Here is a 23,738-nt window from a genome sequence, read left to right on the forward strand (position 1 = left end):
GTCGGTCAAGAAAATTGACAGCAAAAGATATTTGTTTTAAATTATCTTTTATTTTTGAAGGAAAAAATGGATTTCAAGCATATTTCTCCTGTTTTCTAATACAAATCATTTCGCAAGGCTGGTATTTGATAAAGCATTTTCAAAAACCCGCTCAGACATTTGAATAAAAAATGTGTCCTCAATTGCTCGCAAGTAGCCCACTGTGGCCTGCTGTCAAGGAGCGATTTGCCGTGAATAACATTGTGCAGGTGTTGTGCAACAATAAAGTGGAAACCACAATAAATCGGCGTAAAACAGGTGAACTATATTTTCATCCCCTTTCATCAAACTCCACTAAATTGCACCGCAAACCCCCCGGAAAGAGAGAACCATTGCCTTTGATTGTTTGCTTTTCATTTTCACCGCTTTAAAACCGCCACTCTGCTGCTTATGCAAGGAGAAATCTTCCGCGTACGATTCCCGAGTAAATCGAAAAACATCAGCTGCAAATAATAGCCCGATAAAAGGGCTTTATTAAATACGGCGGTAAAGAGCGGGGAAAAGTGCGTGTCTGTGTTTCTCTTTCCGTATCATGGCCGGCATGTTCGACGGAAAATTGATTCTCCACCAACACGAAACGTTGCCCCGCGTACCGACACACACGCACACATACATGAGGAAAGCACATAAATGTTCGTTTTACAGCAGGTATCCTTCGCCCTTTTTCGTTGCAGAACCGAACCGGCAGCGTTTGTGTGTGTGTGTGTTTGTCTGTTGTTGGTCTCACAGATAAGGACCCTCTCGATTACGCGCGCCCTTCATCGCCCTCAACCTCTCCAGCACGCGGCCTGCCTGCCTACCTCCATCACACTCGCTGACGTTCCACGCGTACCGAAATCCGGTTTTGTTCCCTCTGCTGCTTGCGGGTGTGTGCGCGCGCGATTACTCGATGCATTCGTTCGTGCGTTCGTCGTGTGCCGTCGTCAAAAACTCCTTTGTGCTGAACCAGTGCGGACGTCCCGTGTTGCTGAACGCTGCTGCTACATTCCACACGTCGAAGATGGTGCAAATTAAGGTAAGGCAACAAAGCGAAGCCGGGTGTATGGGAGAACATAGAAGCAATTATCGGGTTCGGGTGGTAGTGTGATATGGCCCCACACACTGGTGGCCCTTAGCGGCGTAGATTATCAGCAAACATAAATTACATAATACGTTTTTGGATGAGACGCGCGCGCGATCGCCGTAATGGAGTTTCATTTGCCGTGTCGGCGACGACACGCGAGCGCATCATAAAATGATTGAGATCGGAGGATTCTTCCGGCGTGTGAGTGTGTTTATGTGTGGTTAATGTTATTTTTATGTTCATTTCATACCAGGTCAGGCTTCCGGTATTGCTTCCGGTGTGTGGTTGATGGCAGCAAAAGCTATCAGAAACGATCTGATGCCACGTAATGTCCGGTGCAGAACGTCACAGCGTGTCGCTTTCAGAACTTTAAGTTCAGCTGACCGTGAACTTGGGGTTAATGAATAATTTTACTTTTAAAATGGAAAGGAATAAGAGCCACTCTCCAATCGCTATTTTCGAATGTTTTGTGTCTAAAAGCGTGGAGTTTGTATTTTATAACACTACATTCGCTTAAAGCACTGCAAATCACCTTTGCTTTGATAGTAACCATGGTTACCGTTCGACACTTTAAAACGTTCCTCGTGCGGGGCCTCTAATGAACCGCCAAGAGCACACTCTTCAAACGACACGGATGACAAAACCAGCCGGCGGCGTCGTCCTCGTCGGTTGAGGTGCATTTGCATTTATGCTCGCTGATGCATGATGAGCGCACACCATTCCTCGTTGCTTGTTGTTTGGTTTGCCATTAGGCAAATGCAAATATGCCTTCTAGAACGGGCAGAAATGGGGCCGTGTTGTTTTTTTGTTGCCTGTGTGTGCTTACCCGTGTTGTTGATGAAATGGCTGAGAAGGACGAAAAGAAGGTGTCCCAGTACTGGCACAGGATGGTCGAATAATTCGCACGTACGCCTCGACGATCGATACTAACGAGCGTACACCGCGGGAGTATTTGTAGCTAGGCAATTTTTTTTTTGTATGTTTTGTTCATTCTCGTTATTTATGATGCCTCGCTTGTTCTTCAGCTGGCTGGCAACTTGATATTGAGCACAGCTCCGTGTGCTTGGCACTGCTGTTCAGTTTCACACATAAAAAAAACAACTGCAAAAGGATCGGGCTGACTACTAGAAGCTTGTAACGTACTTCGTTAGAAGAAAAAGTTTCCGTAGTTGTGTTTTGTTTGTAAAACGACTCCGTTCTGCATTTGTTTCGAATGATAAGCACCATTGGTGGTGGCCACTTGAAAAGCAACAAGCCGCGGCAGCATCACACGCACGCCCACCACCACCACCACACATGTGGCAGGAATTTTCCAGCACATTGAGTCTAGATGCCCATCGTTTGGGAAATTTCCACCCGATGTTGCAGCAAACGATGGGCGGAGGTGGTGTAGGCAGTGGGAGTTATTCAAAGTTATGCTACGTATCGTTTGAGGTTGAATATTGTATGCTTTTCTTTCTGCTGCTGGGTTTTGTGTGTTGTTTTACACCCGTCCCGTCCTACGGTGAAGCCCAATTTGTACGCTTCCAAAAACCCCTGAAAGTTTGTATGGAATGGATGAATATTATCTTAACCCCCAACATACACACCCTCTCTCTCTCTCTCTCTGTACCCCTTTCTCGGTGGACGATACTGTTTCGGTTGTTTAACCTTCATTCCGGCTGTGTTGAGTCGGTAAATAGAATCAACGTTTGTGTTCTTTTTATGCCTCCCCGATGATGGTCCCCTCACTCCATGGCATCCTCGATGAATTTTCCAACCCATGCGGTGGGTACACTACTATTTGTTGATTCAGGAGCCCCATGTGTGTGTGTGTGTGAGAGAGTGTGGGAAAGGATTTTAGGGTTACTGGGGGCAACGGTTGATCAACTCGCTAATTTGACTAGAATAACTTTACCTCTTCTAGTCGAAGGAGCGCAGTGGAACTTCTACCATTCCTAGAACGGCTTTTAATTGAGTTTAGAAGTACAGTAGCAACTCTCGCTTATAGGTCACCATGCAGAAGAATGCCTACGGTTTTACGGGCCAATTTGACCGTTTGGTTTGGTTCGACTTCTTTGTCTCATTGGTATGATTGCTGACCATTATAGGAGATTTTTTTTTCCTGTTTCAGCAAAAGGTTGTTGGAAATGCGAAAACCTTAAATCTTATTACTCAATCACATGTGCTGACTTGCGGGTGTGGTAAGTGGATCTTAACGCCATTTAAATAACATTACAGAAAGGTGTATCCTCACGCACCCTGCCGGGTGAAGTGTGTTTTTGTCGAGAAGATGGAGAAGATAATAGGACTACTCTTGAGAAGGTCACACACAGACGCAGGAAGAAAGGAGAATACGAACAAGGAGCTAAACGTTAAAATTAGAAATCAATTATTCAGCAAGTTTGTACACGGTTCTGGCTAAATGTATTGTATTGCCTGAAGCACTTACGAGCCGAACAATGGGTAAGAATATAATAACAGAGGGGTGGGGGTGGAGGAGGGATTGATAGCCATTCGATTGCGCCCATAAAATAGGGATAGAGAGGAAATTAGAACCGTGTAGAAGGCAAAAATCGATGTAACAAGCGAAACCCCACAAACTCCGATTCATTAAAAAGCAACCTCGACGATCCGACGAGCCGATGGAAGGAAGGTCTGGTGAGGTGTGTGGTTGTGTGTGTGTGTGTCGCTTTCCACTATCGTTGGACGGTCGTTTAGAGCCGGTGGGTTCCGCATGAAATATGTATTACCCCCTCATTTGCGTTCTACGTACAACGGCTGGACGCCCAGAGAGCTAAGGATGGTTGAAGATAATCTTAGTTGGCGAGCGAAGGGCATATGCCACCGAGAGCGCATAAAGGTGTAGGATTAATGGGTAGATTATTGTTCGGTGCGGGGCGAAGGACAGCAGCAATCTATATTTCATAAACCACGTCTTCCCAGCACGTTTCCTTTTTGTGGTGAAATGACATAATGGCACTGTGGCAAAGGTAAATGGTCCGTGATAAATCGATATATCTCCAGCCCGCAGCAGGGTTGGCGCGTTTGTCTTATGTTTGCACTGATTTTAGCCTTGCACTGCGTGTTGTATGTTTTGCTGTGAGTGGCAGCTTTTAACGTATGTAATTCTTTATCTTTTGCAGGAAGGTGACAAGATTCCCTCGATCGACCTGTTTGAGGATTCGCCCGCCAACAAGGTAAACATGGCGGACCTGTGCGCCGGCAAGAAGGTGATCCTGTTTGCCGTCCCCGGCGCCTTTACGCCCGGCTGCTCCAAGACGCACCTGCCCGGGTACGTCGAGAAGGCGGCCGACCTGAAATCGTCCGGCGCTACCGAGATTGTGTGCGTGTCCGTGAACGATCCGTTCGTCATGTCGGCCTGGGGCAAGCAGCACAACGCGACCGGCAAGGTGCGCATGCTGGCCGATCCGGCCGCCGCCTTCACGAAGGCGCTCGAGCTCGGGGCCGATCTGCCGCCGCTCGGAGGGCTGCGCTCCAAGCGCTACTCGATGGTGCTCGAGGACGGTGTCGTGAAGTCGCTCAACGTCGAGCCGGACGGTACCGGACTGTCCTGTTCGCTGGCCGACAAGATCAAGCTGTAAAAGGTCGTCCGGCAGGGGTTCGTTCTACTTTTTACCGTCTTAAGTCACCTACACACGCGCGCGCCTTCAAGGCGCTTCTTTTTCGCACACCGTTTTCTCTCGCAGTCTTTAATAGCCATAATAATGTACGCTTGTTACAACAGCAAGTGGTTTAACGGTTGTACGTACCTTTGAACTCTCTTTCGCTCGATAATAATTATGAATTAGGACACCGCACATGGAGGCACGGGCTAGCCCAACAGGGGTCGGCATCAACACTAGATATTCTCTTCTCCTTATCATCTGGCTTAAGGATCAATTACCAGTGCATACCGTAGGATAGAAATATGAATTGAAATAACGATTGAAATTCTAAAACCCCTTTTCGCTGTGCCGTGGAATGTCTGTTAGTTAGCCTGTGTTTGGGTTTGATCGCTGCTTTGTGACGATCGAAACGATCGAGTGCTTTTTTCGAACCCAGTTCTGGTCCTTTTTGGAGTTTCCATTGAGCAGTAGAGTAATGGAGAGACAAAATATATATATCAAACCTGCATCCCGAGAACAATAACTAGTTGGATACATGATTAGGAATAGGAATTAGTGCCACAAAAACACACTAACACACACACACTGGACCCGACACTACTCACCGTTTTGACCGACACACACTCACACACACATTTGCTAGCAAAATATATTTCTCTACATTGATGTTCCCTCAAAGCACATCCAACCGAACAGCAAGAGACGTATGTTGCCGCTTTACGATGTCAATTCCCGGAACAAAAATCAATCAGCAAATGCAAATGGCCAAACGTCGATCACACAGGGCCTCAGTAGAGTAAGGTGAAGAACGGAACGAGTGTTGTGGTTGAAGTGAAATTGGTTGGATTTAAAAATGAAGATGGAATAAACATCACAATGCATGCAAAGTACGATATGGTGTGCGTAAAAGTTTCACATAATTGTTGTAATATTGGCAATCTAGATGGCAGTCCGAAAATGGTCTCGTAACCATAGATATGCGAAGGTATTTTGAATATTTGCCTGTGCAGCATAAAACAAATCATGGCCCCGGTAAACAACAGCCGGGTGTGTGCTGGGGAGTGGGGAGGTTGTAAATGTCATCGTGAGCAAACACACCCAACATACCGAAACATCAACAAACGCAAACAAGGGCGCCAAAATGGCCACAGCCACGGAAAAGCAGGGTAAAATCCGTGATACACAGCAATTTGCAATGGATTGAAAGTGATAATCGTTGCTTTATCCGTTTTCAGAAATAGACGTCATCGTCGAGATGATGGAGATCTACATCAACTCCATCCTGTACAAGCGCAAACTCTACCCGGAGGCAATATTTCGCATCCGCAAGGCGTACAACATCCCGGTGTACATTTCCATCTACAGTGCGCTGAACGACTACATCGCGCAAACGTTAAAAGCTGTCCGGGAAATGTTACGAAACCGCAAGGTGCGACGGCTGGAAGTGATCCTCTTCGAGGAGGAAGACAATCCCCTGGAAAGCTACGTGTTCAACCTAGACTACCAGCGGCTGGCGAGGGAGAGCGATGAAAACATGAGTGCGTTTGAGGAAGAGCTCCGACAGTCGTTGCTGGCGTTGGATGCTCGTATGAAGAATTTAAAGCGCTTGCCGGAGAGTGCGGACGTTAAGTTCAAAATTTTGCTACACACAACGGAATCGGCGTACGTTAGGATCGGTAACGATCCCCGCCTGCAGAATTTCCCATTCGTGAAGGAGGTGCCGGTGCAGGAGGCGGATGAAAAGTCCAGAATCGAGCTGTTGCCGGTGTTGCAGACGTCCTGCGTCGGGGTAAACGTGTTTGTTGAAGAGTATGGTAGGATGTGATACGCGTACGTGCTGAACTGAATTGTAACGTTTATGGTGTGGTCAAATATTGTAATAAAGCAAGCACTTTTTTAAAATTCGTTGTGTATGTTTGGGAATAATAGTATCTTGAATCAAATGCATGGGAGGGCATTACAATTATTTAAATAATGAAACGAAATTCAAAACAGCACGGCAATTAGTTGTTTCCTTTCTTCAAGCCCATGCAGCAAAAGTCGAAACAAGCGTCAAATTTAACCTTTCTCAGTATACCTTGGTAGACATTAGTTTTCGTTCAAAAACCAAGGTGTATGTAAATGACATGCACCAACAAACTGCAAAAAGTTTGTCGATTGGAGTGAAAAAATATTCTGAATGCCCGCACAACATAAAATTGGATCGGGTTTGCTAATAAAATCAAATCTGCAACACGTTTTCATTATTTTATGAAGCAAAAACCGAAAGTTTAGTTGGGTGCTTTTGATTTGGCCACTGACAGCTGTCACCGCGTCGAGCTTGGCTAGCTGGGTCAATCTTCATCGCTCGCAACATCAGACGCACACAGACGGGTAGCGAGCAGCGGGATTTGGTACAACAAATTTACACTCGCCCGAGATCGGACCGTGCTACCGCGGAAAGCTACCGTCGTTGTGAGTTTTTATCGTGGCAGTAAATAAAACCTCTTCGCTTGGTTATGTTTTTACGGCTATGACGAGGTATGTGATTGTGAATGTGAGTGAATGCATAGAAAAAGGAAGGAAGCATGTGTGTTTGGGAAAATGTCGAGTGTTTAGCAGCAAACCATCTCAAATGCAGCCCAAATATGCTGCCGTACTACGCGTGTGATGTGAGGTCTCAGTCCATAAAACAAGCCTCAAAGGGGTTGTGTGTTTGGGTTGGCATTGTTTGAAGTTGGTGTTGTGTGTGAGTGCATCGCAGCGAACAGCAATTCGCACCTAACAACGCAATAGAAAAGTATTGGATTGTGTGTGGTTGTTGTTTTTTTTTCTTCTTTTGCGGTGCCACTGGTGTTCTAAATTCGTGCCCACAGCTGACATCAACAAGAGACGCACGCTTTGGAGTTGTAGCCCAAGGTCACTCGGCAGGCAGCTTTTCCGGGAAAACGGGTCGCTGTGCTGCGCACCGCAGTTGCCATCCGGAACAATCAATTTGCCCGAGGGCGCTAGCAGGGCGGCCATTTTCCCCGGACAGTTGCTCTCACCGGCCTGCGTGCTTTTGCGTGTGCTGCTGTGCTTGTGTGCGTGCGTGTGGAGCGTGTTCGCCGTGCGTTTAAGCGCAGGGTTGTGTGTTATTTTGCTCAACATTTATTTGCTACCCAAAACCACCGTCCACAAGCAGTGGATACACCGGCAAATGGCGAGACAGTGGCGCACGCACAACAAATCAACAGCGGCCGAACGCGATGTAAGCGCGTAGATATAGGTGTGTGTTTCGGGGTTTGCGCGTGCTGTGTTGCCGTAGTGTGCTGCTAGCTGTCAGTGCGTGTGTACGTCGCTGTGTGAGTGTGTGTGTACGATGCGAACGGCAACATAGCAAGCGCCGCCGTGCCACTGTGGTGGCCGTTCTTATGTATGCTTTTCTTCAGTCGCGAGTCAGCACCGCACAGTCGCGGTCTCTCTGGTACGGCAACATCACACAATACAACAACAACAACAATAGCTACACAAACACTTCTAGGGCAAGCGTGCTGTGCGTGTGAGGGCTTTTCTAATGGTGTGAAGGCGTTCGGGAGCGCTGTGTGCGTGTGTCGGTAGGCAGCAAGGATTAACGCCGTACGAAGCAAGGTGGTGGTGCAAAAGGATCTAGTTTTTTTTTCCGCGTCAGGCAAATCCCGGTGTGTGTGTGTGTGTGTGTGTGAGTGTGTGCGTGTGCGTGTGGGAGGATGCACCACACTACGCTGCATGAAAATAAATCCGCCGGTTGGCGTCATCCATTCCCAGCGCGTAACGGCGTGTTTCTATGTGTGTGCGTGTAGGTCGAACCGTGGCCTGCATTTGCAAAAGCTGGTGTGGTGTAAAAGTGATGTGTTGTTAGTTGCTTTCTTTCTTCCTTTCTCCGCATGCTGTTAACAACACATTGCCGCCCTGCATCTGTGAAACCGGTGTGGTAGTTTTTGTGTGTGTGTGTGTGTGGCGAGTGAAAGTATGCTGTAGGTGTGTAACTTAATGTTGTTTTCTTTTCTGTTAAGTTTTTCTTCGAATATAGCAGGAAAGGTGAAAGGCGGCTCTAGTTAGTGTGGTGGTAGTGGTGGTGTTTTGTGCATCGATAAAGAGAACCATCGCAGTACAACCCTGAAGGGCCTGAAGGTAGAGCCAAGGGAAACGGAGAAGCAAGAAGAAAAAGGCTGTTCTACAAAGGCGCAGTAGGCCGGGAGTGAACGGCCAGAGGGAGGTGTTTTGTTTTTATTCTTCTTCTTGTTGCTGTGCTCAGTGTGTGATTGAAGAACGCGGTTTAGTGGTGAATCTTCCATCAAATCCGTTGTGCAAACGGGGGGACCCCCTTGTTGAATGTCTTATGGCGGCGTCAGGAGGCAACATGGAAACGGACGAGCTTTCCGATACGATGAACGATTTTCTTCCACTGCTGCCGGAAAACATCAAACAGGAGCTGTTTGATGCAACCGAAAAGGGCAACCTGTGTGACAGTGTGGAAAATAAGGTAAGTTACCTCTGCAACTCCGGTGTTTGCGGGGTTGATTATTAAATTCCTCGTAAATATTAATTTTCTGTGCGCATTTCTCGTGTACTGTACGTACTCAGAAATGCATTTTCCGAATGGCGCCTGAATGCACATCAAACAGAAATGTAAATTGAAACGGGAGTTCCGAGTACTGTAAACCTCGATTGCTCGAAATGCACGGAAAAGGAGTGAGAAGATGAATGATTGCAACTTCATTCATTCGTGTGCCATACGGTTCAATAGTTATGATTTGGTTATGGTTGCATTTATGTTGCTGCCGGCTCATATTCCATTTGAGTATGGAAGTATTTGTATAATTTAACAAGAAACCATATTATTCGCCCCGTACTATAATCGATCCAGCGCTATATGCCAAGCTACCCCAATTTATGTGATTTATTGCGGGTGATTTATTGTAATGGCAAGCTGGTGCTGCTGATGATTGTTATAGCAAAACGTTAATCTAACTGCTTTGCGTCTAATGGATATGCGGTAAATGTACTCTGAACACGTTACAAACTCATTTCCCTCAGTTTGATGAATCAACAGAACAGAGTTTGGATAATCAAAAAGCGTTCCAAAAGCATTGTTCACAAATTACTGCTGGATAAAATTGTGTAGTTAAATATCGTCTGTATACAACATTCGTTCTTTTGTCCCTTTTGTTTGATTAATGGAGAAACATGAGCCTTTTTCTGGGAAATTAAATTACCCAACGTGAATGACATTCGCTTATAAAAAAACTCGAGCGTTTCGAAATGGAAATGACACTCTAACAAAACAAAATAAGGATAATTTAATCCCTTGTCACATGGCTCTTGATATTACTCTTTTTTCCACGAACGCTGGTGCTCGCTTTAACAGTTTCTGGATTTTTCGAGCGAAATTGTACTTTTCATGTTTAACGCAAGCAAATTAAATTACGAGAACCATGTGGAAATAATGCGGTTTTTTGTTTGTTTTGTAATTGATTGGAATAAAAATATGATAATATTGTGTTACATATTCATATAGCTTTCCTGTAGCATATATTTTCCATGGTAGTAAAAATAAATTAAAGTATAATTTTAACATATTGTAAGCTGAAAGACTGGCCATGGTTGTTGTGTTGTTTTGGATTTGTGCGCCATTTTGCTAGGGAAGCGTCGTACTCTTCTAGTGGAGGCGCCCAGCCTTGGATTGGCAGTGAACAACAATATCGTCCGGAGAGGAGTGGATTATCTGACACAATAGCGAATACACACAACAGGATTTGCTTTTACTTCATTTCATACCTATCGTATTTTTTTTCGATTTGATTAAGTTTTATTAAAAAAATGGGTACACTTAAATTTTAGAACGGGAATTCAAATCCTTTTATTAATTAATATTCTTTATAAAATAATATTTAAAATTTTGCTATGATTGTATTTATCTATGTAAGGTTTTTCTCTTTGGAAAGCATTCACTAAAGCCATGCAGAGTTGTTTACGCCTCTGTCATGTTGATTGTTGATGTATGGAGGCAAAAACAAGCATGCCATATACCTAACACACTCACGCCGCCCGCGTCGTGTATCAAGCATACAGTGAAGAACAAACTTGATCAGAAAGAAGAGAAGAGAAATCAAGTGAGAAATACAAACACTCTCGCGAAGCATCCATTCCGTCTAGCGTAGTGAGTGGGGGGGATTGTCTGCTCTCGTGCGGGGAAAACGGTTTTTCTAAGATTTTTATGTTCACTGCTGCCAGCGTGTTTAACCTTGCACGCCCGTTTCGGGGAACGACCGTCTCCCAGCACCGGTCTGTCTCGCAAGCACCCCCCCCACCATGTTTGTATGCGGGGTGGAGGAGGAAATGGTTCGAAACCCCAAAGGTTCGCTTGCGTCCCAGACGCTGGAAGATAATTTACAACGCCCTGTAGTCGAAATGTACCATCTGCGTGTCAAGGGAAGCAAAGTGTGGGTGCGAGGGAGTTGTGAGGATAAAGGGAGCGAAAGGAATAGTAAAAGTACGCGATGCCGGACTGTGCGCGCACATGCTGACATTGTCATCGTCAGCTGATCGGCCGCGCAACAACCTTGAAACCCTCCCTCCGGCGTGTGTGCCCCCTTCTCACCAGCGCCGCGTGTGAGGGTGTTTGTTATGCGGTGGAGTGGGTTTAAATTACTCGCAGATTGCATTAGAATGCGTGGTATTATGCAGAGCAATGTTTATGTGTAATTTATTACCAATTATAATGAAATTCATGATTTTTGTTAAACGATTTCGAAAGGGTCGTTAAAGTCGGATCGAAATGCGCACGCAAAATATTCATAACAAAATATTAATTAAACAACTTTGTTGCAATGTGAAACATTTCGCATCCGGGAAAATTAAAGAATGTGCACCGTGCAGAGCCTATATGCCGCCGATAAAATGTGTGTCTTGTTTTGCTGTTGCCTGTGGTGTGTATGACACCCCGATAATACCAGCGGCTCTTTGCGGAATGGCGCGAAAATGTGAAAAATTCCAGAATACTCCAACTGTTCCTTATGTCCTGTTTGCAATATTGCTATTGTTTGATGGTAAATAATATTATTTCATCCCCATATCTCTCCTTTAGCAAAAATGCGGTAAGCAGCTTTAGCACGGGAAAGTGTGGCCTAGCGAAATGCATCTTTCTCCGTCCCCTTTCTCTGTTGCATCTCCTGGTGCAGCTTTGCGGTCGACCGCCGTTTGCGGCTTGCGTTGCTGGTGTGGGATTCATGGGGTGTAAAGTATTTGATGTCGAGGAATATACAGGAATTGGGGAAAGGATTTAACAAAGTATTTGGAAGCTATAAGACCGCACCCTCGCTGTTTGCGGTACGGTTTAAACCGTTTTCATTAATGTTTTCGTCCTGTAGGATGCTGCTAAAAGCATTTGCAAGTGGATTAAGTGTTTTAAATTAAAGTGTATTCTGTGTATGTTGATGTAATTATTAACAAAAATTTCTTCCATGTGGATTTATAGTAACTGTTTAGATTGAAATGCATTACATGTTGCTGTACATTTATTTAAAATATATAAATCAACAACATATTGATTAACGCACCAGAATATATGAAGAAGATAAAAAGGTTCTAATTCAATACAAACAATTATCATATTATGCAGAGCTCTTCAAAATTCCAGAATATTCACAACTAGTAGAAGTCGATTCATTAGTTTTAATTCAACCACGGTTAATTAGCGCGTATTTTGATTGGTCTTCCCTGTCAAGTGCAAAATTTAACACCACTGTTGATGATGCTAAGTCCCACCTCTTACCCCAACACAGGTTGTTTATTTCGTTCTGTTTTTTTTTTTTGTTGCTTTTTAGTTTGTCTTTATTTATTTGTTTATTTTATTAGCGTCACAAAGCAGTGATTATCAGTTTCACAAAACAGAACAACCGAGAAACATTTGCCGAGTTGCATGCATTTGGTAGCGTGAAGAACCCTGCTTTGTATGATTTGGTTCGATGCAACTTCTCCCTGTCGTGGTGGTCGCTGCTTCAACTCAGCCATGCCCCAGCCAAGTTTGAATAAATAAACGTTTAAAATGTACATTAGAAATTCTGCTTCCACTCGTTTGCATGTTGATGCAAAATAATAGGTTTCAGGGAAAATATGTTTAACGCGCTGCCCAGCGATGCATAAACTAGATAGCAGCATAGAATTTGCTGTTTAATCAGTGTATTAGTGGAACGAGTTTGGCGAATGTTATACTAATGTCAGCACAAATTCGCATCGCAATTTAAATTTGAAAAAAAGCACCAAACTAGCTGACGTGGAGCGTTGGAAACAGTCCGATAGCCTGGTGCTGGGAATGGTATGGTGCTGTGCTGCTTTCAATGTAATTTCTAGCCATTCCCAGGGACAGGCCATTCAAATGAATATTTTCACCAGAGCTTAACGAGCGCTCGCGAGATGCTTCATGATGGTGATGGGCATGGGCATTGGATCGTCAGACCCACCCGGGGTTGTAAAATGCAAAAAGCTAGAAATGAAGGTGCAAAAACGCGCCACTCCATAAACGACCAATTCATATGCAGCATCACGAAACGATCGTTCCACGTACCAGCAGCGCGCTTTGGCAGTTTTAAACCCGGCATCCATAAAGGTTATTGAATGATAGGACGTTATTTTTTAACGATATTATCGTCATATCTTCTTCGAATACTCTCACAGGCAGAACGCCGCACACGCACACTCTCGCGCTTTGGCCGCTTGTCCTTTGCTCGCGCGTAGCACGGGGAAAGAGTGTTGGAGAAATGTGGGGTGGATCCTTTCTCCGGGTCCTGTTTCGTGTCCTGTTGTCTGTCTCATCGTCATCATCGGTGACTGGGGAAAGGCATATTATTATAATATCCGATTGCCCAATTTCCCCGATATGTATTCGAGGAGCGCAATTTCCGCAAATAGATGATCGGAACGAGGACGGAATGTGATTTTGCACGGCGAGAAACAACAGATGTTGTGGCTGATTGGGTCGAAGGATTATATAAGCTGGATGAAACTTTGATTGCGGAACAGCACAGACACAGCCCTGTATTGTGTGTGTTTTTTTGCGTATTTTAATATGTCATGTTACTTGGCATAAATTAACGCAAATTCGACATGAGTAAGGATATATTGCAACAAGGAGTTATTTATGTTTAATCAAAAAAGCATATTCATGAACCTCCCTCCGAAAACACAAAACCATAAAAAAACAGAAGTTGTGCAAAAATAAATTTGCGATTTTATAATGTGAATCAAAACGAACACAAAAGTACAAACGAGAAATGTTGGGAATGTATGTTCTCTTCTTCGATTTGCTTTTTCCGTGTTTATTAAGCAAACACACATTTCGGGTGAAAATCCTTTCCAACTGGCAGATTTGTTTGAATCATCCGCTGGTTTCCGCTTGCGTGTGTGTGTGTGTGCGTGTTTGTGGGCCGGCGTTCTTCTTCTTCTTTGCGGACGGGTGGCGGTCCATTTCAGTCCTGCAATATGAAACGATAACATTCGAAATTAAAATATACCGCTGCAGACGTAATATCGTTAGCATAACAAAACAACACCGGCTCGCGAACCGACCGTTCTCCTTGTCCCGCGTGTGTACGTGTGTGTGTGCGTGCCGGTTCCCGGAGTGCCAAAAAAGGGCCAAACGTTCCTGGTTTGTGTTCCTATTTTTGCAAAACTAAAGCTTTGGATGGCATCATGCGGAGTAGAAAGAGGAAAGCAGATGAAAGGGTTGGGGCTTGTGTGTGTGGGGGGGGGCCTGTGGGGTATGGATGTGTTGGTAAATTGGTTTCATAAAGCGAGAATTATGCTTTCCGCATGAATAAATTACCGAAATGTGATCAATGGGGGTTCGGTTCCGTGCGCAAAAGCAGCGCGCAAAATTGCCATTTGCGAAAGCTTTTCGGCTTGCAACGATTGTAACGGCATAAAAGTAATTGTGAGCATGCTTTTTGCGTATCATTTGTTTGTGTTATAACGCTAGACAATAAATGAGTTATGAGGCTATTGAAACAGGAAATTTGAGTATTTGGTGAAGGTATGTTACCTGAGAATCATTTCTCAATGCGAAGCCTAATGATTGAGGTCGTTAAAACCGGTCCTAAATGCAGATTGGATAGCATTTAGACCGGTTTCGGGTGCAATGTTTTTATATCCATTGTTTCTTTCGAGCAATCGAAGGACCGTCCGTTTTGACAAATGCAAAGGATGTTAAATCACCACGTAAATGTTAATTAAAGAACAAATCTATTATACAGGGTTTTCCAGGAGTTCTCATAGCTGTGGGACACTTTATTGACTCCTTCTTACGGGAAATGAACTTAATGGGAATGGGAATTGGACTCTATAGCACTCTTGTTGAACAAATCGAATAGGATTTTCCAAGGCGTCTGTCCTAAAAGGGTGCCATGGAGTCCAATTTCCATCGTATGAAGTTCACTATCAATAGGAAAGAGTCAAGGAAGTGGCCCAAAACTATGAGAACCCCTGGAAAACCCTGTAATACAGGCTGGTGCAATATCAATGAAATCTGCTCCATAAATCAAAAAGCTTATCAAAACAGACAAAACTATCAACTTTATCGAATGTTTTTACAATAACCGATGGAAACCCGAAGGTTTATTATATTAAAAAGCCAACTTATACCAAGGCCGGACGGTATCGATTCCCATCTGAAACATTCCCTCTAATGAAGGACTGTCCAATGGCGTGCTTTGATTCAGTTTAGAACGCTTGTACAGACCATCGTAACGGTGTAGGGCGAGTAAACTAGCAAAAAGAAAACAAAATAATGACCTATAAAAGTGAATGGCATTTTGAGGAATTTCATGACGCGTGTGTGATGCCCCGAAATGATGCCATCAAACATTCCTTCACAGCAGTAGTAGGTCGTCACATTCGAATCTGATTACATTATGCAGATCACGCTAGTGTGTGCTAATCGTTAAAATAAACACGCTTGCGATGCGATTTACTGCTTCAATGCAAACAATACAATTGCAAAGAGTATTCGAAGGATGTTGATGTTTCCGAAGCATTAAATGTATGTTTATCTGAATGGTGTGTGTTTGCCTTCCCATTTAACAACCAGCCGCTGCATGCATATCCGGTAGCTTTAGTGTGTGAGTGACTGTGTGCTTGCATGAGGTTTGTTTTTCGTTTCTTCGTTGTCACAGTAATCCTTTTTTCTACGTTATTACACTTTCCACTTACCGCTTTTGCCAGAGTTACTAGTGATCGGTCGTTACCTGTGCCGCCGGTAACAGCTGCTTGGTTTTCCCACAGCACCTCATGCCATCAGCATGATTAAGTTGGCAGTAACAGCAACAACTATAACAACAACAACTACAACAACAACAACGGTTATGTTTGCACTGGTGTGCAGTGTCGTTAGAACAAACAAAAAGCGACCAGCAGGTGTGTGGAGGAGGCGCAAAAAAATCGCATCATGATAACCGATTAATAATGGATCATTGATGGTAGCAGTGGGAGGGAGTAGTAGCGCTCAGCACAATCATAATGCTCTCTCGCCAATGTGTCTTCTATGTGTGCAAGCATTTATGGAGACATTTTTATGCCATTTTATGCTACATTACCCCACCCCAGCAGCCATGGAAGGCAGCCTCCAAGGCCGCCGGGGGAAGGCAAAGATATGGACCGACATTATTTGCTCGTTTTTGGTAAATGTCTTCGGTCGGGGTAGTGATTGTAAAGTAGTTTCATTGGGCTACGTCCGCTTCGTCGCTAATGTGAGCTTCACAGAAAGATTAATACACAATTTTGATGGAGTTTCTTTTTGAACCTGCAGCAAAAAAAAAGAAAATGAAATTAAGCTTTCGTTTTTACCCTTTTCTCACAAAAGGCTGTTTTTGCCAATTTCAAGCAAGGTGGTACAGCTTTCTGATCGAATTTAATTTGAGTTTCTATAACCCCCCCCCTCCCCAAAAAAAAACGAAGCTCCCTGACCGATCCACGGCAGAGCTTCTGGGGGTAGATTAATGGATGGCATTGAACGGCAAATCAATCATTGTCAGTGTAGAAGCTATGCAAAAATGCTTCGGCGCGGTGGTCAAGGGCAGGGAGAGGGCGGTGCTGATGGCGAGCGAAGAGGAGAGGGGGGTGGGGGTTGTTGGTTTGCGTGGGATGCACGAGGCGAAATTGCGCTCCATCATTCTATCAATCATGCTGCTGCAGCAAGCACACCAACTAATGCTGATAGATCGCCGGCCTGTACAGCAACGACAGTAGCAGCAGCAGCAGCAGCAGCAGCTGATCGTTATATGGATGTGCCATCTTTGTTATGACGCGAAATTTAAAGAAAAAACAGGTTTATAGTATTATACTTTCTTTTGATTTGTGTTTGGATAGATTTTGTTGCTCATTTTTTGAGGAAAGTTGTTTCAATGCATAGTGATCAATATAAAATTTCTTCTCCGATTATTGCAGTACATTCCTTCTAACAAATATCTAGTATCTGTTAGTGCAATAACTATCAAGCGCCAGTTGGTATCCTTCCGTGATAAATCAGCTTGATTTCCTCCCAGAGCCCACTGAGCACTTTCCTTTTTTTAAACGCCAAGCCAACACTACCAGTGAGAGCAGTTCGCAAAAAAACTTTTGAACGATAATAGAGATTTGATTGTACGAAGTCAGAAAACCGTAAAGAAAAGTTGTGCTCGCAGACTTCACAATGCTGGAGGGGGGAAGGCTTGTGATAAGAAAATGTTATCTTTTCGACTCCGGAAGCAGTTCGTTTTATTTCCTGCTGGCGTTGCTGTGATAGGCTTTCCGGTGAGCTTGATTTGAAAGCAGATCCGGGCTTTATTCATTCTTCAAGTTTCATATCATAGCACCAAAGTTTTATCATTTTTTTTTTCTCTCTTTCGAGGTCAAACTACTGTGGTTTGGTTTCCAAGCATATTCCATAGAATAAATTTATCTGTCCAACTTCTCTTGCCGTCCTTAAGCATTCAAACGCGATTGAAATCTTCCGAAATCAGTGGTTTCTACCGCGTGAAGAAAAGATCCTCGCACCAGTCCATCGGTAGGCATCTCTTGGGAGGTTGAAGTGTAGCTGAAATAGCGAGCCTCACCCTCATCCTCGGCGTCTTTGCATTCGATTTTCGTTTAGATTATTCTTCAGGGCCCGGCCCCCCGAGTGTTACAAGAGTGTTTAGGCTTTGCGCGTAAGCTGACACGACGTCGCGCGGTTCTTGCCCGGTTGGTCCTCCAAACTTGAGTTTTCAAGTGATCGCTTCAAGTGAAGCGCGTTGGCGACTCAAGAGTGAACACACTTGAGGATGATGATGGCAGTCGCTCCATGCACTCACTCACACGACCACCGGATAGCAGCACTGGATTTTTGTGTTTCGACCATTCATTGCACAATAGAGAACAGTGTACGTAGTGCTGTGTGTGTGTTCTCTGGCGTTTTCATTACTTTCTGTCTTTCTGAGGAGGGCAACGAAGTTATCGTTACGTGTTATCATCATTCTTCGCTCAAGTGATTTAATGCATGGGGTAATTTTATTTTACCCGTCATTAAGCTTGATCTACAGCGCTGCTTGCAGTCTTAAAATCGTATGCTTTGCAGCTTGATGATCACACTTTAATGTAATATTAAAGACAAACTTTTAATAGCCGGGCTGGTAACTATTGGGATTTTGGCCAACAGTTTGTTTTACCACTCTTTCAAAGGATGAGCCTTGAAAAGTAGTAGATACTATACTATCCATTGCCAGTGTTTCAAAGCTTATGCTCCGGAAAAGAGGGCGTGTTTTTATGGGAAGTGGAGAGCTGTGTAAAATACTGCACCCAGTGACAGAGTCGTTTCGCGCAGCAAACACACATCAGAAGCTTTCCCAAAAGCCCCCGAGAGGTCGACGAAAACAGTACCCCATCCATCGTCGGTAATAAGGTTTGTTGCTATAATTTTAATGGTTTCCGAGACCGAAACCTCCTCGGCGGCGGCCTGTGTGGGGGCTAGCATGCGTTCTGGTTCGATTGGAAGACCGCGTCCCCACACACCTTCAAACGATTTGAACGGCGGCGAAGGTGATGATGGCAGGAGGACGACGACGACGGACGGTGTACGGTCCAGCGGAGCCCGAGAGACAACGCGGAACTGGTTAATTAAATTTATGTTTTAACTGCTGCCTTCGCATCCGGTCTTGTGTATGTGGGTGTGGGTGTGTGTGTTTAAGTGTCCGGGCGGATATTTTCCGACCAAATTTGCTCCTATCTGAAAAAGTAGATTATTTGCTAGGAAGCACAGTGTTTATACACCATTAATTAATGTTTGGATTGCGTTGAAAATAATCATTTTACTCTCTCTCTCTCTCTTATGCGATTTCAGGTAAGATCCTCCATAGTGTGGCAGCGAAACTGACGGCGAACGACAAAACAGCAACGAATCGAACGCTTAAAAAAGTGTCAATTTATCGTAAGTAATAAATCCGATGCTCGTTGAGAAGGTAAAATTTACATCTCCTCGAACGACACGCCGCGGAACCTGCTTGTTGCCCTAGCGAATGCAACCTCTCATCATATAAAATCATCATAAAAATATCCCATATTGGAAGAATGCTGCACCACCACCGGAACAACTCTCACATTTTTCCTGTTCAATCAACTTCACCTTTTGACGAAGACATTTCGTCTCAGATACGCTAAAAATACGCTCATCGCGGGTCAAAGTCATTAAAACCGCACGACAGGCAAGGCAAGGCAAACGGAAAATAAAGGAAGAAACTTTGCGCAAACGGCCGCCGCCACCACCAAAAGCGAGAGATTGCGTTTTTGACGAATCGTTTTCTTTTCATATTGGAATTTTTTGTTCCCCCCCAATATTGCCTCGGAAAAGAGGAGAATGACCGTGTCTAATGGGTTGTTTTGTTGTTATTGGTGGCGAGGGTTTTTATATAATTTTTACGACCCTTTTTATAACTGCATGGACTGGACATTGGAATTATTGCGCCTTGTTGTAAAAATGGTTTTTAGCGAATCCCTCGCCGGGTGGAATCTTGCCCAAAGGAGGAGGATAAGGAGCGTTTTTGGTGTGTCTTGATAAGGTCATTTAGGGGACATTTGCCGAGAGAATACTTGTTCATGTGCTCATTTATAGTATTTTGTATCGTAGCTCACTGTAATTTATAATCAAATTTACAGTTCAGCTTGGGTAGCTTTCATTAAACGTTCAATTGTGTCTCGTTCGATAGTCATCTGTTTGTGATGCACTTCAACAACGTACCCAGTCCTCAGCCAACGGTTTATCAACACCGCTCAACCATGTCTTGCCCCCGAGACTGCAAAAAAGATGGGATAGGGTGAAAACGTACTTTTTCGCAGAAGCAGGAAAAACTTGGCAACGTTGTCAAAAGTGCCGCCGATTGCTTGCCTGCTTGCTGTGCGTTTTATTGGCGGCCTCTTGTGAGATGAGCGTTTCTCACAATAACCGTCTACTGAAAGAGGAGGGGTTGGGGTTGAAGAAGCGCTTACTGTCTGTCGATCACAAAGCGTCAATTTTGGCTTTAGAATGACGGAAAGTGGGACGTCGTCGTCCGTCGGTTGGTTTGTTGGATGGTGGTGAAACGTTAAACAAAAGCTGAACGTTTCGATTTCCCATACGACACACTCTCTCTGTCTGTGTGTGTGTGTTTGTGTAAGAAAGGGAGAAGTTTTCTTTCGTTATTTATGTTATACTGCTGGTTCGTTTCGATCGCAAAAGCAACGTTGCCACGTTTCGGTAGCATGTGTCCGCTTTCAACGAATCTCGAGCGTTGCTGCGCCGGAGGGCGGTGGAATTTCTTGCTGATGTTTTTCCCTTTGTTTTGTTGCCCCTTTCACAACAGTTGGTATCAGAGACCGCCTGCGATGGAAAATGAAATTCCTCTTCTACCATTATTTGTACAAACAAGTAAGCGCAGTCGTCATGTGGGCTGATTGCAATCATGTTGTGTGCTGGAAAGTCTTGATAAAATGTAACGTATTTTTAGTGAATTTTTGTTTTATTAAACTCCTGTCCCCATCGTTACAAACTGTTGGGTAAAATCGAAATACTAAGCCGCTTTTTTGTTTTGTGTCTCCCTCCATTCTCTCTCTTCACTCTGTTGCTGGTCATTGCACTGTGCGTTAGTAAAACCGCGCAAAGAAATACAGTGTGAAAGAAAATATCGAAACGAAAATCTCACCAAACTTTCCTACAGCGCGCGGCTCTCTGGTGGAGGAGGAGGAGAGGAGGCGATTGGGGCGAGAAAGAAGTGACGCTCCTTTCCCTTCTCGCAACATCCCCCGGACAGGCGGCAATCAGTTGGTGTGCGCGTAATTAACTGTGGCCCCCCGCAGAGCGCGCGCGGTATGCTCTGTGCTCCATACAATTTGCTGAATAATGGGAAAAACGACCGTTACCGCGTACCAAAACTGGGCAGCTAGCTAGCGCAACACTAAACCAAGCAGCAGCAGTCAGGGCAGGGAGGGAGAGGAGCAGAACCGAATAAAAAACGCACCAAGTTCGAACGTTGCTCAACCAACGTTTCTGCTGCAGTGTAGGTAGTAGTAGTAGTAGGGTATTGGTGCTGAGTCAGCGAACCATCATAGCTCCCCTCCACAAGCACCCCGAGGGAGGTCGTATCCCCCCCACCAAATCCCCCCCAGGCAGAGGTGCAGTGCAAAAAAATACAGCAAAAAATACAGCAAAAATTTAGAAAAAGAAGAATCACAATCCATGAAATTCCCCCCCGGAAGGAAGGTAAGGAGCGGAAGCGTGGTGTGGACTGTCGAACCGTTTTCCCTCCCGTTGGTCGTGCTTCGTCAGCGTATCGTCGTCTCGCATCGGTTGCGGAGGGAGGGGGCAGGGCACACTCTTCACGTTCCGGGAACGTGAATCCGATACGAAAAAGAAGCTTAACGAATTCATTTCCGTGCTGAACCCCCCTGCGGCGCACAGTAGAGTGTGTCTGTGTGTGTGCGCGCGTGAGTTTGTGTGGCTTGATATCCCCTAGCCCCGGGGGTGGTGGGCTTCTGGTCGTGTTGTGTGCACTGTTGCCACGTTTTTGTTATTTGGCTTCGAAAGGCTGTGCTTTTTCTGTGTACCACCGTTCGCGTGGTGTGGAGCTTTTTTAAGTGTTTTTGTGCTTTCCTTTCATTCTCTCTCTATATCGCTCTCTCTGTCTATCATGTCTATCCTGTGGGTGTCGTTTTTTCACTCAAATTGTTTGGCATACTTTTGAAAAGGGGCATCACGCAAAGAGAATGGAATGTTTCCGATGCCCGACGACGGAACCAATGCACACGGCTGCTGCTCTCCTCAAACTTGGCAACGTCGCGCGTTTGTCGACTCAGTTCGGTTCTTTGAACCGTTTTTTTGTGTGTAGTTGTTGTTCTTTATTGCTTCATTGTTCGGAAAGGGGAATTCGTATCATAATGGCGTGTGAATGGCGGCTCAGAGGGCGGTGTGCTGTGAACGTGAACGTGACTGAAGCGATTTTTGAAGCTTATGGCGCGCAACACGATCGCTCTGTAAGGATCAGCGAAGAAAGAGGAGATGCTGTAATGGTGACTCGGGGGGAAATTCCTGCTTAAGGTCTGACAGATTCAATGCTTTTTTTTAATGTAAGAGAATCTCTGTACGATGGTGTACCTAACAATTGGCAAGATCCTTTATCGAATTAACTTTCACATTAAATGTCGTGTGAGACATTAGACGGCAACAATTAAAATTTCTTGCACACACACACACACACACACACACTTAAACGCGCTGCTGTCAAATTTTACAACCTTAGCACCCTATAATTTTACTTCAGCTCATTTCCTGGTGCAGCTGCCCGTTCGCGCCCTGCGGCGATGATTTACAAGTGCCCTGGTGCGTTGTAAAACTTGAGTATGCTTTTTTCCCCTTCCTCATTATCGCAACGAACGCCGCGGCAGTGTATGTGTGTGTTTCCCTTTTGGCTGTGTGACCTTTTTCTCTACGTAAAACATTTTTGGTGCGACGGCCGGTTTGCGTGCGCGTTGCTGCTGCAGGATCGGACCGCGCACGAGCGCAAAACCGTGGCAGAGAGAGAGAGAGAGAGAGAGAGAGAGAGAGAGAGAGAGAGAGAGAGAGAGAGAGAGCAGCAGCAGCACCACCACTCAATCATCGCCATTTCCTTTTTGGTCTTTTATTTCTATCCCTTCGTTGGGGTTGTGTTTCTTTTTTTGTTAATTTTTGTTAACTATAACACGGTATAGTAGGCTCACGGGTGGTGGTGTCGGCTACATGCTGAACATGCGCGCTTCACTAAACTGCGTAACGTTCGTTGGATTTTCGTACCTCGTCTTCTGTCAGCGAGATACGGACCCGGGCAGGTTTGTTGAAATCATGGCAACGTCGCACGTCGTCTGAGGGCCGTTTGTGTTGCGTTGTGTGCGAGCGCGATTTTTATGTCCGATTTATTTATGGCGTATTATATTGTGGATCAGGGACGACGATGATGACGCGACAACGAGATGCCGCCAGCGTGTTAGCGTTCGTTGTGCTGAAATCGTTAGAACTTTTTATGTCTTTGAGCGTGGTCGCTTGTTAAGTGTGTGGGGTGAAGTGTGTGTGTGTAGTGCGCTCTATGCGCCAGCATCTTTCTTCCAATTCCATGACTTGGCGGCGCGATGATGCTGGATTGGCACATTTGCCTTGTGTGTTTATTTGTTCTGTTGCGCGCATGGTTAGCTTTGCGTGCGTGTGCATGCGTTCGTTCACAACGCCTTCGAAATGATCAGCTTTCCTGTGCGGCGGCGGGGTTGTTCTTTCGCTTGCTGTGCTGTGTGCGCGCATGCTGTGCTCGTCTGTGCCCTGTTGCCACGTGGGTAATGCGCACGAAAACGCGCGCGCACCACCCCAGAGGAAGTACGAAAACGTGCGACAAAACGGAATGCTTGATGAGAGCGTCGTCGCCTGCGGTTAAAACGATTCATGTTGCCTTCTTGCCCTCCTGCTGCTGCTGCTGCTGCTGTGGTGGTTTCGCTGGGCTGGGGAAAGGGTGGAATGTGTATATTTTAGC

At 45.1% G+C, this 23,738-nt stretch overlaps 3 protein-coding genes across 3 annotated transcripts in view; all 3 read left to right on the plus strand.

Moving 5' to 3' along the window:
- Positions 1 to 175: 175 nt before the first annotated feature.
- On the plus strand, positions 176 to 5,603 carry LOC120908816 (peroxiredoxin-5, mitochondrial). The gene is made up of 3 exons (XM_040320204.1): positions 176 to 297; positions 714 to 1,054; positions 4,228 to 5,603. The coding sequence occupies exons 2-3, from the start codon at positions 929 to 931 to the stop codon at positions 4,684 to 4,686; spliced, it is 585 nt and encodes a 194-aa protein (XP_040176138.1). The 5' UTR covers positions 176 to 297; positions 714 to 928; the 3' UTR covers positions 4,687 to 5,603.
- A 79-nt stretch (positions 5,604 to 5,682) lies between these two features.
- Positions 5,683 to 6,612, plus strand: LOC120908815 (DNA polymerase zeta processivity subunit). Its single transcript, XM_040320203.1, has 2 exons — positions 5,683 to 5,876; positions 5,946 to 6,612. Exons 1-2 carry the CDS (start codon positions 5,852 to 5,854, stop codon positions 6,533 to 6,535), a joined length of 615 nt encoding a protein of 204 aa, XP_040176137.1. The 5' UTR covers positions 5,683 to 5,851; the 3' UTR covers positions 6,536 to 6,612.
- Positions 6,613 to 7,068: 456 nt separating this feature from the next.
- The window catches only part of LOC120893414 (E3 ubiquitin-protein ligase TRIM33), a 39,958-nt gene continuing 23,288 nt past the window's right edge, over positions 7,069 to 23,738 (plus strand). The window contains exons 1-2 of the mRNA XM_040295269.1: positions 7,069 to 7,230; positions 8,724 to 9,193. Of these exons, the coding sequence (XP_040151203.1) occupies positions 9,050 to 9,193 (144 nt within the window). The 5' untranslated portion in view covers positions 7,069 to 7,230; positions 8,724 to 9,049. The remainder of the gene's footprint in view (positions 7,231 to 8,723; positions 9,194 to 23,738) is intronic.

The sequence above is a fragment of the Anopheles arabiensis genome, chromosome 2 (genome assembly GCF_016920715.1).
Source record: "Anopheles arabiensis isolate DONGOLA chromosome 2, AaraD3, whole genome shotgun sequence".
NCBI classification, from domain to species: Eukaryota; Metazoa; Arthropoda; class Insecta; order Diptera; family Culicidae; genus Anopheles; species Anopheles arabiensis.

Bases quoted from the DNA above. Each gene is read 5' to 3' on its own strand.
- LOC120908816 (XM_040320204.1), top strand. From the start codon at position 929: ATGCATTCGTTCGTGCGTTCGTCGTGTGCCGTCGTCAAAAACTCCTTT. The intron at 1,055-4,227 runs GTAAGGCAACAA...TATCTTTTGCAG, and splicing joins CGAAGATGGTGCAAATTAAG to GAAGGTGACAAGATTCCCTC.
- LOC120908815 (XM_040320203.1), top strand. From the start codon at position 5,852: ATGGCCACAGCCACGGAAAAGCAGG. The intron at 5,877-5,945 runs GTAAAATCCGTG...ATCCGTTTTCAG, and splicing joins CACAGCCACGGAAAAGCAGG to AAATAGACGTCATCGTCGAG.